The sequence below is a fragment of the Medicago truncatula genome, chromosome 3 (genome assembly GCF_003473485.1).
Source record: "Medicago truncatula cultivar Jemalong A17 chromosome 3, MtrunA17r5.0-ANR, whole genome shotgun sequence".
Lineage (NCBI taxonomy): Eukaryota > Viridiplantae > Streptophyta > Magnoliopsida > Fabales > Fabaceae > Medicago > Medicago truncatula.
In genome coordinates, this window is record NC_053044.1 from 56,304,033 (window position 1) to 56,323,953 (window position 19,921).

General features: G+C 33.9%; 2 protein-coding genes across 8 annotated transcripts; one reads left to right on the forward strand and one right to left on the reverse strand.

The window, feature by feature from the left end:
• Positions 1–2,785: 2,785 nt before the first annotated feature.
• On the reverse strand, positions 2,786–7,577 carry LOC11436125 (uncharacterized). Of its 2 annotated transcripts, none has more exons than XM_039832174.1 (7): positions 7,438–7,577; positions 7,086–7,212; positions 6,677–6,790; positions 4,407–4,552; positions 4,189–4,234; positions 3,698–3,773; positions 2,786–3,179 (listed from the first exon to the last, which is right to left on the reverse strand). In XM_039832174.1, exons 1-5 carry the CDS (start codon positions 7,492–7,494, stop codon positions 4,226–4,228), a joined length of 453 nt encoding a protein of 150 aa, XP_039688108.1. In that variant the 5' UTR covers positions 7,495–7,577; the 3' UTR covers positions 2,786–3,179; positions 3,698–3,773; positions 4,189–4,225. The 2 variants fall into 2 exon arrangements, with proteins under 2 accessions (XP_039688108.1, XP_024635124.1); XM_024779356.2 differs by having other exon boundaries at positions 2,854–3,179; positions 4,356–4,552.
• Positions 7,578–7,610: 33 nt separating this feature from the next.
• On the forward strand, positions 7,611–16,840 carry LOC11436126 (protein DECREASED SIZE EXCLUSION LIMIT 1). Of its 6 annotated transcripts, none has more exons than XM_024779351.2 (14): positions 7,645–7,858; positions 8,413–9,188; positions 9,276–9,338; positions 9,420–9,491; positions 9,589–9,645; positions 9,969–10,126; positions 10,838–10,878; positions 10,962–11,049; positions 11,425–11,491; positions 14,766–14,848; positions 14,931–15,022; positions 15,817–15,923; positions 16,303–16,366; positions 16,509–16,840. In XM_024779351.2, exons 2-14 carry the CDS (start codon positions 9,085–9,087, stop codon positions 16,605–16,607), a joined length of 1,095 nt encoding a protein of 364 aa, XP_024635119.1. In that variant the 5' UTR covers positions 7,645–7,858; positions 8,413–9,084; the 3' UTR covers positions 16,608–16,840. The 6 variants fall into 6 exon arrangements, with proteins under 6 accessions (XP_039688107.1, XP_024635119.1, XP_039688106.1 ...); XM_039832172.1 differs by having other exon boundaries at positions 8,952–9,188; XM_024779353.2 differs by having other exon boundaries at positions 8,978–9,188.
• The last annotated feature ends 3,081 nt before the right edge of the window (positions 16,841–19,921 follow it).

Sequence of the window (19,921 nt, forward strand, 5' to 3'; positions counted from 1 at the left end):
TCTTTGGGTGGGGGGATTAATTAATAATAAAATTAAATTATCTACTAAGTGTCTTTGCAATTGCGCGTAGATGTATTATTTCGCGCCAAAATTCATGGCGTAATTTTTTACTTATCTATATTTGATTAGATGGACAAGATCTAGCATATGAATTGAATGATTAATTTATGTTTATTACTAAAAAAACTAATTTATGTTTAGTAAATTTGATTTAAAAGTAAATCTAATGTGAGATCATTTATATTTAAACATATATTTGTGTAAAGATAAGTTATATGATCCGTAAGGCTTAGCACTAATAACAACATGGTTAGGCAGGATAATTCAATTAATAATAAAATTAAATTATCTACTAACTGTCTTTGCAGTTGCGTATAGATGTATCTGATTCGCGCCAAAATTTGATGGTTTATTTTTTACTTATCTTTATTTAATTAGATGAGACAAGATCTAGCATATGAATTGTATAATTAATTTATGTTTAGTAAAATTGATTTTGATTTAAAGGTGAATCTAATGTGAGATAATTTATATATATATATATATATATATATATATATATATATATGTTGTCTAATCCGTAAAGCTTAGCACTGATATCGACATGGTCAAGCTCGATAAACTAGGACTACCTTTGATTTTGAAGTCCAAAAATCTAAATTTTAACTTTATGTTATAATTTATTTCAAAGGGAAAATTATATTGAAAAATTAAAAACATATCAAAATTAATTTTATATTTTTATTATTGATTTTATCTTTATCAAAATTGAAACTAGTGTGCACCTATTATATTATTACGAGGGTTTTGTTTTGTGAGCTAAATATTTCACTTCAACTAGTTCAATGTTGAATCAAACTCATTAAATATATTTTTTTAATTAAATAAGTAATTTCGAGCTTGAAATTTGTACCCAAAAATATCCAGCTTCAAATTAAAACGGTTATATAAACTTTTAGTTTTTTTTTTTTTATCCACATATAAACACTAGTTTATAAAATCAACATTGACTTTTGTTTTTCTTCTTTTATAGACAAATTTGAGCAATGTTAGTTTTCTAGATCGAATTTGGGACTTCCTTCTTCAAATTCCGCCATTTAGCTCACAAACCAAGTTACTTATGTAAGACCCAATGTTGACTATTTATATCGATAGATATATCAAACTTAGTATAACTCTATACGATAAAGTTTGTGTGATTTGTCAAAAAAAATAAAAATAAATTATGTGATTGTTTCAAAATTAACATGGTTCCAAAAACTCAACTGTTAAATCAAAGTTATCGTTGCTTATATAGGATGTTGGCGAATCGGAACCTTTTTAACCATAGTTACTTTGTTTTTGTTTTTGTTTTTGGTTTTTATAAAATTTCAAACATCAAAATAACCAAAATAATTTGACATACTTTCTTTCAATAAAGTTTGTATTAATTTGTTTCATACCATTGAAAGCTTTTGGAAGCAGCACGCAATAACTTGGCTTCCATGGGATATGAGTCGATTGTTATCATTCGTGAAGCATCAGGGGCAACAGTCACATGTGATCACAGAAGTCATGTTTAATGTTTATGATGTTGCCTTGAAATTATTTAAATATGTTCTGAAAGGAGTCATAGAACGCATACATTTGTGGAAAAAGTATGTGAAGATTTATACTCATATGGAAGTGAAAAGTATGATGTGTATTATACTTCCCTTCGGTTCATAGTCCATAGATGCTATCTCAAAGGAGTTAGGTTCTTCTATCTTAGGATATCCTCTTTACAAGTTTTCCTTAGACCTAAAATACATTAAGGATATGCAATCAGTTGTCACACCAAAGTTGTACTTATTTGCTTCTTTACTCCGTTGATATGAACATCAAATATGATTTTAGCCCAACCTGATGTGTTAACTATTTTCAAAATCAAAGAGAATGGGTTTATATAAATCACTGCCTGGTTTTGTTGGGAGAATGAGACATCAAGGTTAGTCGATATAAATTTTCTAATCGACAATGCATGCTTGATTAATCGATGACTAACTCTTTTTGACTCTCACTTTATCATAAATCACAGGCTATCTTCTGCATTAGCATGCTTTATTAATCACTTCGTTACTACTGGATTTTATTGATCTTATTAGTTGTCAATGCTCATCTTTTGTTATTAGTGAATTCTTTTTGTTTGGTGAAGATATTAAATATTTGTTCCGGATCAAATAGAAGTTCTGGTAGTTTTTGTTAATTAAGCTTATATAACAAGTCAATGGAGGTTTAACTTATAGAATTTTAGTTAACAAGTTTTTGCGGTTGTTCACCTTCAGTCTGATGAAAAGGAAGGATTAGCCTTCTCCAAGGATTTCAAAGGTTTAGAGAGAAGATTAACGTGTTTTGATTTTATTTTTTTATATATGGTTGTTTTAGTCATTTGTTCCTTTGTATTGAATGCCTTAGGCTTTGTATTTTTGGGGACCTCTTCAAATTTCCACTGACATTTTTTATTTGTTTGGAGCGGCTTTCAACCAATGTAGCATTTGATTCCCTATCTCTAAAACACAAAGTCTAACCGTTTCATGTTTATTTGTTGGGCTAGGCAAATTACTGGGATTTTATATTAAACGTCTTTTTTGCTCAAGTATTTAACATATTATAAATTGTAATTAATTCTTTCAACAATTTTCTTGAGCTTCTTTAGAATGCAAACATTGGCTATGCAATTGCACATGCAATAAGCCAAACAAGAAGAGTATCTTTCTACCCTGCTATAAAATCATGTCTTCCTCTTGGATTGCATGTGAGATTTATTTTTTTTAGAAAAAAATATTGTGTTAATTATTCAAGGGAGATATTTTTAAGAATACAAAGGACTTTAAATCTTCTAAAAGAAAACATCCTTCTTTGAAATGACATGCAATTTACACAAGGCTATAAATTAATATTACGAAATTCATACACAAGAACCTAGAACTTAGATGTTTGTCTTCAGTATTAATTATGTTAATCGTCATCTGAGTACTGCTGTAGAAGTAATTGCTCCAGCTCCTGTTCATATTCGTCAGTCTCTCCCAATCCTGTTTGTTTATAAAATGTTTGTTTCTGGACGCGCCAATCATCAGAAATCATCTCCACAAGAACTCCTATCAATTCCTTGTCTTCTGCTATGTGCTTTATGTTTTGGACGTCCAATATACTACTTGCTTCTTTAATTAAAAAAAAAAAGACAAGGACCACCAATTGATTTAGACAATGTTCAAAATTGATGTATCATGAACGGGACAAATTGTAACAACTAGATAGAACATTCAAAATAGGCCTCAAAGAAAAGTTCAGGAGTTCTAAATGTAAGAGATTAACATTAACATATTGTCATTTATTAAAGAGAGAAAAATTGCACCAACTCAATTTGGAGAACCGCGAACCTCAATAAACATGACTTATTAGTCTTCAAATAAAAAACAAGACGTTCAAAATACATATTTTTTCACTTACATTTAGTAGATAATTTAATTTTATTCCATTGTTGTATAGGTTCAGATTAGTTTAGTAAGTCAGAAAAATCAACATTAGTTTGGACTTGAACAAATTAAGAAAAACACTCATTTGCAGTGAATAACAGGGAAAACACAGACTTGGCTTCACAAAAAGAAAACACTTCCAAGATATAGAAAATGTTCCTTTTTCAAGTGCCTGTGATATAGTATACAACATGAATAAATACCTTTAATAGCTACATTCTTTGCCTCGGCATATTCAGCTGACATTTTCTTCAGCAAACTGAGGTCTACTTCCATTCCCTGGTATGTAAATAGGAGAAAGGAAGTTACGAGACAATAAATCACAAACAAATATAAAGATAATTTACAGTATGAGATTAACGATATACATTTACCGACAGGCTGATTGGTTTCTAAAAAGATAGATATCAAAATCTACCCAGACTGATTAGTATGCTAAAATCATGGACTTGAAACCCATCAAGCTCAGTTACCAACAAATAAACCTTCAACCCCCCCAAGCTCTCATGATAAGTTCTTACTGAATAGTGCTCAATTAAGTTGTTAATCTAAACACTCCCATAAATGGTAATACATATTACTGGACTTCAGTTTTTGTTCCATCCTCCTAATGTCAAGTTGGCTGTATAATACCATAGTTGAAAAAGACTAACAAATAAATCATTTTGCAAGTCACAAAGAACCGGAAACTTACAAGGTTCATGCGGACATAGTTTTCAATTGGTGTGCTATCAAACAACCTGTCATCCAAATGGAACACGTTCAAACAAATAAGCTGTTGGCTTAAAACACTAACATGACAATACGACAAAGAAAGAAGGATATTGAATATAAGTTCAAAGGTTCAATATGGTCATGTACTTTTCATATGCCTCTTGAATATGCCTTCTCTAATTGTTGGAGTTGCTTTACTGTTTCTGTGACAGAACTTTCAGCTAAGTCGACAGCGCCAAAAAGGAATGTGTTTCTTTCCAGCATTCTTTTGACTGAAGTAGGCACCACTCCAATACCATTTGCCTTTGCATCAATAACAAGGATACTAAGATTCTTTAACTCTCCTGTAGAAACATGCAAATTTGAGTTTTAATGATTAAAGCTCACGAAATCATTTCATTCTCATAAAACCACATCATCTTTATGTTACGACAAATTCAAAGTTTTCATATTAAATTAAATAATATTACCCCACCATTACCCTCCGATGGGAGGTACTCCCAATCGCAATCCTCATCACCCCATAAACTATAACATAAATTTGGAGTAATCACCTCCATCTTTGTCTCTTGGATAGCCAAAAACTGCATCTTATGATGACGCATCATCTCCTTTTACTCCTTTCACCCCACTCACCTGACTACCAACAGTTAAATCATTTAAATAAGGAACCTGTGGGCCACCTACATCCTCCCGTTGACTCTCCCCTTCACCTGTCCCCAGCCGCTTATTTCTCTCCTCTGACCCCTCCACAGCCTCCACGTTCCCCTCCCCAATTCCTGACCCCTTCTCTGCTAAAGCCTCATCCTGATCCGCTCTCCCAAACGTCACGTCATCCATTGTCCCCTCCTTTGCCACATGTCATATACCCATTAGATCATTTGAAAAACTTTCCCCCAGTGGGGTCACTATATTCTGACATTCTCCAAAAGCTTCACCTTGTATATCCTTTTGTCTCTTCAACATTAACTCCACTTCTAGCCTGGTATTACCACATGCCACACCTAGCCGAATAGAGTCCACGGGACTAGGACTTTCGTCACCCCCATCCTCCGAAAACACCTTGTCATGTTGAAACATATCTCCGCCGTGAGAAGATGCCGACGACGCCTCTTCCCATCCTGGTCCCACCGATGCTGCTGTTAAATTAATCTTCAGGGCCACCCCTTCCTCCACCACCCATAGGCCAAAAACCGCCCCCATCACATTTATTTTGAGAAATTCATTGATAATCCCCAGCCTTGCCGTGCGAACCAGAATCCTTGACATACAGCTGTGCAACGTAACCGTATCCTCGTCAAAGTCCATAAACTCCCCAAAAAAAGATCATATCTGCTTGAAGAAGCCTTCCTCCCACATGTGCATAGAAATTCCATACACTTTCAGCCAAACCCTTCTTCTACTAGCCACCAATTGTGGAGACCATCTCTTAATATCCTTAAACACAACTGACCACCACTGCCCATGTTCCTTCCTATCTAGTTCGAATCGCACCGGATCCTCCACTTGCAGTAGCACCAGATTATCACCCATAGTTGTCACCCTAACATTCTTAATCCCTTCCATCACTAAGCTATTTTGCACTGACTTTGCCTCCCTGTGATATGAAAGCTCAGCCACAAAGCACTTCTCCAGCACCTTCAATCTTGTTTCCGTCGGAACCACCTCCACACACCTTTGCTCACTATCCTCATACAGGTTCTGATCCTGCACCTTAGTTAAAGCAGATTTGAAGGTTTTCCCCTCCAACACCTTAGCACCAATCCCACACACCAACTGTTTCCCCTGAATCCCGTTATCCCCTTGAATAATCTTCTTCTTTCTACCAAAGCTAGCCTTGTTCACTCTCAGTCTCCTCTTTCCCACCCAGACCTCCTCTCCAAATCAGCAACATTAGAAACCTCCTTAAACTGAACCCCCCCCCAACGACCGATCTTTCGAGGAACAAACACCTCACCCACCTTGCCAAACCTCCCGAAATCCTTCCACAGATCCGAGATATTGAAATAACCCGGGAAGTTAGTAAAGAAGAAGGAAGTAGTGATTTTTTCAAGGTTGTGAAAATAACCACCACGGCCTTTGTTTCCCGAAGCCGCCCTCCTCGACAGCCCATTCCCCCCCCCCCATCTCTCTCTCTAGATTCCCTCTCGATGCTTAATTGATTAACTATAAAAAATATATTCAATACATGTATGCAGACATATTTTCATTGGACACATGTTGATTAAAATACTAAATCAGAGATAAAATTAGTGAACCTATGAAACCACAAACAGAAAATAGAAACATACACGTGTAGCTTTATACAGCTCAATTGAGTCAATAAAAAAACCATAATTAAAGCTTATGTTATGAGAAAATTAACTAATCCATTCCTTCCAACAAGCATAATTGTATGACCCTTAAGAAATTACAGTAACAGTTAAATGTGATTATGATTCAAGATTTCGAGTAAAAAATTCCCATACCAAGGGATATATAGACCTTAAAAGGAGGTTTGAATGGTTGAGTCTCGTAAAGACAGTAGAGGCAATACAGGCCACCCAATCTCTGTGATAAAGAAACATTGCTAACCATATAACCTGCATGTGAATATAAAGGAGTTTCTACATTGAAATAAAAGGTAAAGGCTAGAAGTAAAACCTCTACAATATGACAGAATTGTCGAATACTGCTGAACTTTCACTAATACATTGTGATTTTTAATTTGTTTGTGTTAATGCTTTAACTTTTACAAATGCTTTTCAGCACAAAATAAAGCAATTCAACACCCAAATTACCGGGGGGGAAATTCAGAGCTCAAGCTTGCATTTTTATACTATTTTTAGATATAAAATTAGTTAAGATCAGAACTGCATAGCCCAGGTAAACATGTACCTATACAATGAGCATACAGAGATTGCATAATGAAGGCCAACTTGGTAGAAGGACAAGCTTCATAAATGTAGGAAAATTTCTTAGAAATCCATACTCTCTTCATATCAGCCAAAGTTTTCGACTCATCCTGTCATTAACCAAAATTGAACAACAAAAATTGATTGTTAATAACCAAATAATAGGAAACAAGTAGGACTGGTTGAAAAATGGTTTTGAATCAAACCAAACCAAACTGGAACACCTAAAAGAAAAGAAAGTTAATTAAGTTACTGAAATAAGCTCTTTCAGTAATTATATTGACACAAAAAATGAACAGAATGAGGAAAGCACGGGTGATAAATTTGAACAATACCTGAGTGAATTGAGCTATGAGTTCACCAATGTCCTTCTTGAAACAGTCCATATTCATGGTGAAGAACCCTAATGTGCACAGTGGCGGAACTGGGGGTTGGCAAGGGGGAGCCACCGCCACCCCATCCTAAAAAAAAAAAAACATTTTTTATATACTAGAAATTACAAAAATATCCTTCAATAGTACTAATATTTCCTATTCAGTCTCATTTCCTCTTCCTGTTTCTCTTTCATCTGAGAAGTGAGAAACGCTATCCTTTTCTTCTCCCAACCAAAGCAAATTGATCCACCACCGCCGGTGAGCCGCGATCACTCTCCTCCTTCTCCATCCATCACCGCCGCCGCGATTACTCTCCTCCTTCTTCAGTTTAGAAAGCTATCTCCATCTCTCTCCACAAACCCTAATTGTTGTAACTTGTAAGGTAATGTGAAATTGAATGTAATTTCCTTCAATTATGATTATGATTTGATGATTACATGTTCTTTAGTTGATTGTCAACTCTAATTGTTAAACCTGTTGACTGTTGTTCTTTGCCCCTTTGGTCGTAACCATATTTACTGTCCTTTGTTAATTGATAAATTCATAATTGCATAACCTTTACTCTCTTTACAAAGATTTTTTTGTTAATCATAGTTTTAATCATAGCCTAGTGATGGTTTCACTTTCTAATGAAATTACTTGGTTAAGTCTTTGTGGTAAATTCTTGGAGGAATCTACTGATTAATTTTATGTGAAATATAGTATTATTGATGTAGGACTAAACTTTTTACATCTTAAACTGCTCCAAATTGAAAGCCAATGGAGTGGAATGGATGATGACTCAAGTTTGTGAATATTTTTTTTAGTATTTATAAGAGTGTCTCTGCATCTTTGCTCTGCTTTTTGTAAATGCTTTAAAGATACAAATGATATGCAGTTAAAATGCAGTATATTTGATGGTTGTTTGAAATTGTGAATATTTTTATGTAATGTTAGATAAATTGGAGCAAGAAGATAGCTATGCGGTTGTAGCTTAATGTTGCAGTATATTTAATGTCGGGAGTGAGGCAGGGGTATGCTTGCTCTGTGCTAGTATATACTTCGGCCTCATGTTTGATGCCATTGTTGGTTTTGGGTTTTCTCGGTGAATTGGTGTTACGTATTTAGGCGGCACCTCTTTGTATTTTTTCCCGTTTTTTCCACAAGTTTTTTTAATAGCAGCCACCCCAAACTTTTTTGTCTGGCTCTGCCACTGAATGTGCAGCAGAGAAATCTGTAGCAGCAAGTAGTCCAAAAGGTCAAAACTTGCATTATAATCAAAAGAAACAAACTACATACATAAACATTCATTTAATCAAACAGTTTATGTGCAACCGAAGAAGAAGGTGAAATTACCAGTTAGGTGAGAATTGAGCTAAAAAAATCAGTGAGTGAGGGAGGGCATAGAATTCGAGGAAGAAAGAATATAAACAGAGAAGGCAGATAGTTTATTATGGTTTTATTAAATTTATATGATATTATTAATGACGTGGCAGAATCTTAAAATTTGATTGGTTGGTAGTGTAATGTTTGACTTACACTGTCAGTGCACTACCTTTAAATTAAAGGACGAGGGAGCGAGTTACAGTTACTATCAATCAAAACCCGCAGTGAAATAATCTGAGAAGAATGAGCAAAAGAGCCGCACCTGATCCTGTGGCAGTTCTACGTGGCCACCGTGCTTCCGTCACTGATATTTGTTTTCATCCCTCTAAGCCTATCTTATTCTCCGGGTGGGTGGATATTTACTTCTTCTCAATTTCATTTTTTCAATCATCATAATACCTTCCTTGCTTCATACTCTTCTTTTCTGTCTGCAGTTCCGCTGACGGTGAACTGCGAATTTGGGATACATTTCGCCGTCAAACTCTTTCATCAGCATGGTACTATTTACCACCTCTACTACTCTTAATTCTATATACATACATACATACATTAACTGTGATATTATTTTTAAACTCAAGGTTACATAGTGCTGCACATGGGATTCTTGCTCTTGCCAGTAGTTCTTCACTTGGGACTAATAAATTTGTCAGGTACATAATATATTTTTTCTTCCTAATCTCCCTTCTTTCTGCATGATATTTTAGCTCTATTCCAATTTAATTTTATCCTGTATGCATGTATGTATAGCCAGGGTAGAGATGGAACTGTGAAAGTTTGGGATTTTGATGATACTGGTTTGTCCAGGTATGTCCCTGTATTTGCTTCTTCAACTTTATGAATATGGGCCCGTTTGGATTTATTTATTTTTGAGCTTATGAAAAATTGTTTAGGCAAATAAATAAGCTTTTATGTTAATTCATAAATTCTCACTAACGAAAATTGTAACTTCAGAAGTTGTTTTTTGATAAAAGTTTATTTATTTGCATAAGCTAAAAATTAAGGCAATCCAAACAAGCCCTAAATCTCATGCTCTTTTAGATTTAAAAGGACAGTGTATTCTGTGATGCAAGCTACTCAAATATTAATTATCATCTTACTCTCTTCTGATCTACATCCGCCATTGCCAGGATTCCATCCGTTACAATCAAGACAAACAGTTACCACTTTTGTAAATTTTCCTTGGCTAAGAATCAGAGTACCGGTTCAAAAGCAGGGGAAGCATCAAAAGATTGCCTTGAAACAGAAGAGGTTCATACCAATCAAAGTTGTTCTGAAAGCTCTGAAGGTTTGTGAGTTCTAGTCAACAATTGGTGTTTTAAGAACTTTTGAAACGTGTCACGGTTGTTTTGCCATCCCTGATATTTGAATTCAGAGTTCCTGCTACTTTTTACCATATTAGAATAACATGACATTCATTGAATTGTGAGGATTTCAATACTAACATTAAAATAGCAAATTTGATACTGTTGCTTTAGCTGCAAATATGTGGAACAATAGAACTTTATGGTCTAATTAGTGTTGTTTTTTCAATTCACAACCACAGTTGCTTTCTGAGCATAAGCATGTCTATTTCTGGAAAATTTATTGCTAACAGTACCAGCAGTAAATCAGTAAATTTTAGGATTAGCTGTATTTGAGCTTTTAAGGAAGAATTTGAACAATGCTGCCACTGTTGTCATTTTTCTTTTACACATCAAAGAATATGGGTTGATATAATCACAAAATTCTTAGACGTGGTACACTTTTGCAAGTCTGGATTGATATATGTGAATATTTTTTGTTTAATTTATTTTTGGACAAGACTCTCTGAGTCTTCTCGCTTATTTTTGGAGGCCTGCTATTGCTTTTTGGAGATGGTACCAAAATGGACCAAATTCCTAATTTTGTCTTTCTATGTTGTTTCCTTTTATATTCTTCAAATGTTTTTACATGCTTTGTTTTACAAGAGATTTTGACAAAACCACCTTTTTTGTTAACGATATTATGTACAATTAAGGGCTATCATATGTGGCTTTGTCGGGGGAGAACTCTTCTGAGGTAGGTATGTTTTTTTATTGATACATTATCTTCATCTTTGTAAACTGTGGACCCCAAGCTCACCAGTTCTATCATTGTTAAAGGTTGAAATTTGGGATCTCAAGTCAGCTGAAAGATTTGCACGTCTCCCTTCAAGTATTGGTAGTAACTCTTCAAGTGTTAGCAGCAAAGGTAGAGGCTTGTTTCTAAATGATTTGTTATTCAACTTTCTGCCATTATTTTTTTCAAATTCTCATTCCTCAGGTTCCACAGTGCTTTCACACACCCATGTATGCATGTATATATGTGCATGTGCATCTCTGCGTGTGAGAGATACTGACTCTATCTTTTAAGTTGACTGTTCTCACTTGAATTGTTGCTTGAGAAACTTACAGAACAACCTCAAACCTTTAATTGATGTTTGCATTCTTTTCATGTTAATGCACTTTTTACATCTTTTTTCTGCTTCTAAACATTATAATTAATAGCTAAACCTTGACTGGATTTCCCATTCTTTTCATGGTTATATTTTCTCTCTAAAAAACTAATGCAATCATTTCTTGTCAGGCATGTGCATGGCACTTCAATTGTGTGTACCATCTGAATCACAAGGATTTTTAAATGTCATGGCTGGGTATAGTTTTGATCTCTCCATCTCTTTGTCACTCACCCGCAAATACACATTGAAGACATGCTGCATTATCAGTGAAAGGGGTAAATCTTGATCATTGGGTTAAGTATGAAGTGTCAGTTTGTTTTCTTAACATGTGTAAACTTCTAATGTAGACGATCTAAGTGACATAGATTGGTCAAGATATGTCTTCTCATCACATTTAGGCATACCAATATTTGAAGTTACTTAGGGGGTTGCATGATCGCTTAAAAAGTCCTAAACTTGGGTCAATATCCTCTCCATTTCTCAAAAGAAATGAAGGGCCCCATTGGAGATAGTCACACATATGATATTGGTGGGACCCATATTTGATACCCAGTCCCCAAACTCTCCTATATGGCTCCCTCTCGATTTCTTTCAAGATCCCAACCCCCCAAACTCGGCATTCCAATCTTTAACATGATCCTGTGGCCGTCTTACTGTGTGTGTGTGTGTATATTAACATGTATGTATTTGTGCGAGCGTGTGCGGTCGAGCAATATGACATCATTAAATTCATGTAGATTGGTGTTTTTATTGTTTATGTTATTTGTTCTGTTGTTAAGGAGTTGCGATTGTGCTAATAATACCAATATTTTACCTAGTTACCAAAATAAATAGAAGTATTGAGTTAGTGTAGTATATTAATTAATATTACATTTTCTTTTCTCATTTTTTCAAAATTTTTATCTTTCTCCCTTGGGCTGTCATGAAACTCAATCGTGTCTTATTAGCTCTAGTCTTTTGTCTTATTTAATCCCTCTCTTTCAAGCTGAGTTTGAGACCTTCGAAAAAAAAAAATCAGAGAGAAAAAGAAAAAAGGCATAATAGAATGGATAGATTTGATTTAAGGGCGCTCACGCCTTAAGCACAATACAAACAATCCTCCTTATGAAGGTGTGGAATGTTGGACACACTTGTGAAACCAACATCTGTATGACATGTATGCCAGACATTCCTCCCCGTTTGTCTGATTTAAATATTATTTTTCATCAGCTTGGACACTTGCTAAACACGGTTTGGTGTTTGGTCACTTAGTTTACACTCAAATATGGCATGACACTTAAAATACACTATTCAATAAACAAAAACCATTGTATTTTAAATAACTTTGAGAAGAGTCAAATTAGAGCATAGAACAATGAAAATTATTTAAAAATTGAAAATAGTGAGAAAAGTCTTGAACATACTTCATTTAGGAATGTTGCTATACATGTATATAGAGGGCTTTCAAAGTGATAACATGGGAAGTGATAGAAGCTATAACTACACAACCTTATATGGATAGTCAAGATTCATGCCTCTCTTCGTCTCAACTTATACTCTCGCTTTCCATACCTACATATGTATTAGATTTAAGTATGTCGTGTCTTGGTGGTCTATGGTGTATTAGAATTTGATGTACTGAAAAAGTGTGTAAACATGACAGAAAATGGAAGAAAACTGAACAGAGAACGTCATAGAATCTGGTGTTTGATACTGCTGAGTTTTGAAGAGTAGCCTCAGAACTGATTATTACATGACTCTGGTTATTTATTGGGCAGGTTACAATTAAATCTGTAACTGCCAATCTAATACCATCTTCGTCCCTAAATGTAGAACTTTGTTGACTAAATCACAAGAATTGAGATAGTTGGCCGTAGTATAAAATTTATTGAGTATTGTTTTACAACGGTACTCTTCAAGAGAGATAATTGGTTTATGTTCCCATCATAGTATTTGTTACATGCTGTAGAAAAATATGAAACATAGTTAGAGGAATGCAGGTAATGAAATAATTAATGCAGTTAAAATTTTGAAAAGAATCTTATAAAAAGGGAGAAGGAAAAATCTCAAGAGGATCTTTATATATAGGGACGAGGTAGTAAGTAATAACTGTCAGATTCCATTAGTAGCAAAATTTGAACCTGCAGATGAAACCTAAATACACTGTGCAGCTGCTATAAATCAAACTTATGAAACAATAGGCCGAAGCCACATTCTGTCATTTTTCATTTCTTCTATTATAAACCTTCCAAATTCTGGGCCTGGTTTGGACCATTCATTAGTCAGCTAACTTTGAGCTTCCCCTGTAGCCTGTTTTCTCATAAAACTGAGCCTAACATTGGATTTGAAAGGATAGTATGGTGTGTGGGAATTGCATTTCTAGTATTGAGCACTATGAATTTGGCACTATGTTTGTGGCCTTTGGAAGATTAAGGCATTGATTTGGTCCATATGGATTATTTTGATGTGGTCTGTCTGGAAGTATCTACTGTGGATGCTGAAAAAATTGGTTAGAGTTTGTGGTCTGAGTCACCCCTGGGCTGAAAATTTAGCAACTTGGACTGGTAAGGTTTTGCTTTGCAAGGAGCTTAAATATTTTTAATGGAAATTTGGGTCCTGTTTTGTGTTAATGGTACAGCATGAAAGGTTTTTTCATTTCCAGGGAGTTTTAGGCTTTGGTGTGCTCTACTCTGGTGCATTCTATGGCCATGAGCTATTCATGACTATTAAATATACTGTTGATTCTTCCCTCATTTATTTCTATAATTGCCACGTTGTGGCTATCAAATTTGGTATTCAAGCTATTCATCCATCCTTTCTTGTTCATGCCAAAGGGTGTCCTGGGCTGTGTTTGCTTATTCTTTCCTCCTCTTATATGCATAGTGATGGGTGTTTTGACCAAGTGTGTTTCTAGCAATTAGGAGTATCATACAACTAGAAAGGTGTAACCAAGGGTGTTGCAGGTCCAGGAAGCACGAGCCATCCTAGTTTCTTATGGTTTCAGCTAGCCAGAAAGGTGTGACCTATGATGTCACTGATTTGGGATCAAACACACTCCCAATTTCTCTTTGTAGTTTCTCTTCTTTGACATTGCTGATCTAAAATGGCTTCGTCTTAAAAATGGGGGTCACTTTCTTCTCTTTTTTCTGATGAAGGTTGCTGAGTTCTGTATTGAGTTGAAGTTTTTCTGATTCAGGGAAAGTTTGTTGCCTAAGTTATGGCAAGAAGGGCTGGTGTTCTTTGTTTTATGCTTTTGGGTTTGCTAACTGTAACAAGAGCTTCACCTTCAAACTAAGGGGAAGTGTTAGGGGACATAAAAAAATATCTTTAAGTTATTTTAGAATATCTTTATTAATTTAATGTTGTCAGGTAGGGTATTTGGTTCGAGCTTGTACTAATAATAGTAGTACTTGACCTAATTTGTAATATAAATATGTTTATTAGGTTGAATTATTGACTATCTTCTCATATCCTTTTTTGATTGTTGTAGATATGAAGATGGAACTATGCTTTGGTGGGATGTACGGAATCCTGGAGTTCCAGTAAGTTCTGTGAAATTCCATTCTGAGCCAGGTATCCACATCAGTCATCATCATCCTTAGATTACTCATTAGTTTCAAAATAAGTATTTAGTGAATAGCTGATTATTTTGTAGTTCTGAGCATTGGTATTGACGGGTCTTGCAAAGGGGGCATCTCGGGAGCTGCAGATGAGAGGATTGTGATGTACAGCTTGGATCATTCTTCGGTAACATCATTTATTTTTACTCTCTTCTTCTAATTGAACATCTGATCCTATATTTTTTATCTGTATTCCTCCTTGGAATAAAACTATGCTGCTTCTAGTAATGGATATAATCTTCGCTGTCCTTATTTCATTAGTCAAACTTAGTTTATCTATCTTTATATGACTCTTTCTCTCTCTGGTTGTCTTATTTATTTGGATTTTTTTTCTTAGATGGATTAAAATGGTATACCTCTAAAAAGATAATATATTCATCAATATAAAATATATTTTGTATAATTACAGTTGAAGGCTCGATATAATTGGAGTCGATCTAACTGGTCATTGACTTCATACATAAAGATGAATAGTTGATGTTCAGTTCACTATTGTAAGACAAAACTTTGATACCACTTCAAGAATACTCGAGGTGAAAGCCATTAATCTGAATAACAAAAGGAAGCTTTCGCTGGAGTGTTTACCCATAATGATAACAGGCTGTTTTCTCCGTTCAAATGTTCAAAATTTGTGTAAATAAACAGAGATCAAGATTTATTAAGTAAACTAAGGTATTATAAACACATCTTGAATCATGTATTGATTTGCCATTGCAGTAGTGAGTTCGTATGTCTAATACCAGAGTAGCTACTAAGTGGCAGGTTGCATAACAAGAAATGCAAGCTTGCTTAATTGTATCTTTAGAGTCTTGATTATTTTCTAATTTATGATGATTTTTCAGTCTGCTACTCAATACTTGCTACGTTTTTTTTAACTGCTTATTTATACCTTTTCATATCTGTGTATCTTTTTTACCTTAGGGTACATGTGTGGTCAATAAAGAAATCACATTGGAGCGACCTGGTATCTCAGGCACCTCAATTCGGCCTGATGGCAAAATTGCTGCAACTGCTGGCTGGGACCACAGGTTTTTAAACGATTTAACACTAACAGTTTAACCACCACCACCACCACCACATTTCTTGATGATCCATACTTAGTTGCTGTTAATGTTCTTGGCATGAACCTCAGTATTATTGACATGAATCATCCAATTTATGACAAACAACTGACATATGAGCTGCTATCTTTTGAAGAACTTCCTTTAGTTTTAACTGCATTAGATACATTAAAAACGACTTTAACATCCTCTGCCCCACTTCGCACAAAGCTGGATATATACCCTTCTTTTTTTTTTTTTCTCCTACATTATGTAGTATGTGTTTTATCTTTTAAATGCAATACTTTGATTATGTTCGTTGGTACAAATCCCGCTGTTTAATACCTGTCTGTCACCTTATTGGCAGAATAAGGATATATAATTACCGCAAAGGAAACGCCTTAGCTGTACTTAAGTATCATCATGCCACGGTAAGTCAATGTTTTCAATAATATCTGATGTAGTTTGAATGTTTAAAACAATACATCATTATATGGCATGAAGTCGACATTCTTATCCGATAATTTATTAATTTAATTGATATGTTTTTTGTCTGCCTTGTCTATCTTGTAGTGCAATGCGGTAAATTTTTCGTCTGATTGTAAACTTATGGCCTCTGCATCAGCCGACACAACTGTGGCACTGTGGGAATTGTATCCTCCAAGAACATGATATTAGTATGATGTATTAGGGTGTGTATGTGATAGCTTATTTACAAATTATTTGAAATCTTATGAACTAAGCACTTATTTAAGTCTTTGAACTAGTTTATGAAAGTAAATTTTGACATGTTCATAAGTGGCATTCTACTTATTTGAAAGATACCAATGACACTAGAAGCCAACGGCACCCATGTATTTCCCCATAAATTTTCCTGCAAGTGAGATATTTATTTTTAAGATCAATCACATATATACTTTCTTGCATAGGCACAAAAAAAATATATACATTTACCAAGTGACATTTGATTGATGTTAAAATTTGTGCTTTGGTAAATCCATGGTGTTCATAGGAGAAAGAAGGGAGGGGGAGGGGACTGCGAGAGGTCATGAGGAAGGGTGGGGGAGGGTCTAATGGAGGTAGAGGTTCTTTACCGGTTTGTACAACATGTGATTGTGAAGTGATGTGTGTCACACACTCACACTGGCTAGTGTAAAGTTGGTTTTTGATAGTCATCTTCAGGATACACTACAACCTCGATTTTACGGTGGACGGCTTTAGACAATTAGATTAATTAAAAGATATAAACTTTTTCTCTTAATCCAACATTTTACCGAATTTCCCTAAAAAAAAACAAAGGGAAGAGGCACGAATTGGTGTGAAATATTTTTACAAGACTAAAATTGAAATTAATTATAGAATTTAAAATATTATATTTGTTCCCTAATCACACCAAATTATATAAAAGTATTCCTCAAGCCTGATTGAAGAACACTTGGGTTTAATTTTTTAAAGCTCAAAACCAATCAAATTTTCCTTAACACTGTAAGTTTGGATGAAAATTTACATAGCTATGGACATAAACCGTTCTTTTTGTACCCTGTAATTTCTAGGACAAAGGAACCACGATGATTTGGAGTTCGACTGGAGTAATATTTGGTTAAAATTGTTTCGGTCAGAATTCAAATTCCCAAAGAACATATATAAGACTAAGACATGCGTTTATGAATCATAGTCAATGTTGTTATGACATTTTATTTATTTATTTATTCATCATGTTTTTTTTTAAGGATTTATATTTATAATTTTATAAAAAGGATGTTTCTTTTTCTCTAAAAAAAAATGTTTCCTTGTTTAGTTTAAAGTATCAAGTGTAATAATTGAAATGTAATTAAGAGAGATTATAATGGATAATTACGCTTGAAATGTTAATTCGGTAGTAAAAGTATAGCCTTCTACCTCAATTTACTGAATAAAATCACTATTAGAGCCACTTTAATTAATAAAAAAAAATCTTCTCTAATTTATTTTTTTTAACAAAATGGGTAATTGTGAAATATATGTGATTATCATCTAGAAATGGCCTTACACCCTCTCAAAAAAATGGTCTTACTCAATGCAAAAATTATGGGATTATCATCATTTAACGAAAACAAGTCCCGTGTAAAAAAAAAAAAAAAAAAAATCCCTGTCAACCTTGCTAAAACAAAAGAGAAGAAAATCATTCACAAATCGACCAAGAATGGGTAATATAGAGCAATCAACAGAACACACAACAATGCTTTGTTTGTTAACGGTAGAAATATAAAGATATTAGAAGTGTATATACTTTTCAGTGAAAGAAAGACGATAATGTAATGTGATAGATGTGAAAGAAATAGATAAATAAAGATAATTAGACGTTAAATGAGTGTAGAGAAATATGATTATTAAGATTGGTGTTTTCTGGGTTTTGATTTGAGACACTAAGATTTGGTGTTTTGATTTGAGTATTTAGGTTTGATCAAAAATATGAAAGCGAAGATGGAAGATGATGAACATACGAAAAAGAAGATGGATAATTGTTTTTTCCTAAGTTTTTTAATGATAAAAATTATTTATAATTAAAATTATTATTGATTTTTTTTATTTGGTGGTGGCGGGGTTTGAACCCCCGACATTGCATATATTATGCATTGTCCTTACCAACTGAGCTAACCTCACGAGGACAAAACTATTATTGATAATCATGCATGGCAAGTCACCTCAACTTTTTTTTAATAAAAAATAAAGAAAGAACTAACTTGTACACTTTTTACAAGATAAAGAATTTGAACGAGACAAAAAAAGGATAAAAAACCAAGTGCTACAAATGAATGAGATAAATGATTTGAATCGAACAAAAAATAAAGAATTCAAGCGTTACAAATAAATAAGATAAATGAACACTAGAGTTCAACTAAAAAAAATATTTTAAAATTTGAGTTCAACTCAACTCTTTTAAAACCGATTTGTATATCAACTCTTTGCACTCATGTGCCTAGAGATGGTAATCTTGTAGCTGATGCCCTTGCTAAGAATGGGCAAGGCCTAGCTTTTTACTCTTATCAGTGGTGGGACTCCCCTCCCTCCTTTGTTTTACATTTCTTGCATAGGGACTCTTTAGGATCTTTTGTCTAAGCTTATGGCTTAGTTTGGACTTTCTGGTTCAGACCATCTCCTGTTTTTATATCATTCACTATTTGATAAAAATAAAAATAAAAAAACTCTTTTAAAATTGGTTTGTTGACCACTCTTATTTATAAATACATTGACTAGACATATGGAACATGTTTGACAACAGGTGGTAAAATAGATCTTAAACAACTTTGATAACATCTTAAAATTTAGATCAAATTTAACTATACTCTTATTAAACCAATCTATAAGGTGATGACTTCTCTCACTTATAAACTTTAATTTATGTTTAGGTTTTTTCTCTTCTAATGTGGGACTAACACTCTATTTTAATTTTGTATAAAGATGATGATGATTTAGTTTCTAGGGACTAACACTCTATTTTAATTTTGTATAAAGATGATTTTGTTTCTAAAATCATTGAGCATATTGTTTGCACGTCTCACGTATCAAACATTCTGCATGTGGCCAGGCTGATAGAGTTGCTGACGGTGAACTTGGGCAATGTATTTATGTAGGAAAGAACAATGCACATTATTATTTTTATAAATAAAGTATTATATTGATTTGGATCCGAAAACATTTTTCGTTCCAAAGTCGTTTTATGCTGCACTACTACATTACATATCTGAATGCGGCTGATTCCATAAAGAAATAATGAAAGCTTCTGATTAACAAAAGAAATGCTTATTACCTCAAAAAAAAAAAAAATGCTTATTAAAATTAAAATAAACAAAAATGAAATGCGTTTTCTTTTTCGGGAAAACGAGTAAGAAAAAAGCAAATATCTAAAATAATGCTCAACTACTTTGCTTTTCATGCATAAAAAAAATTAAGAGAGTCACATTTCATTTCAGACTGGTTGCATTATTCATATTCCAAAAACAAGA

Bases quoted from the DNA above. Each gene is read 5' to 3' on its own strand.
- LOC11436125 (XM_024779356.2), bottom strand. From the start codon at position 7,494: ATGAATATGGACTGTTTCAAGAAGGACATTGGTGAACTCATAGCTCAA. The intron at 6,791-7,085 runs GTACATGTTTAC...ATTCACATGCAG, and splicing joins TCTGTATGCTCATTGTATAG to GTTATATGGTTAGCAATGTT. The intron at 4,553-6,676 runs GTATGGGAATTT...ATGTTTCTACAG, and splicing joins TAAGGTCTATATATCCCTTG to GAGAGTTAAAGAATCTTAGT.
- LOC11436126 (XM_024779351.2), top strand. From the start codon at position 9,085: ATGAGCAAAAGAGCCGCACCTGATCCTGTGGCAGTTCTACGTGGCCAC. The intron at 14,849-14,930 runs GTATCCACATCA...ATTATTTTGTAG, and splicing joins GAAATTCCATTCTGAGCCAG to TTCTGAGCATTGGTATTGAC. The intron at 15,023-15,816 runs GTAACATCATTT...TTTTTACCTTAG, and splicing joins ACAGCTTGGATCATTCTTCG to GGTACATGTGTGGTCAATAA.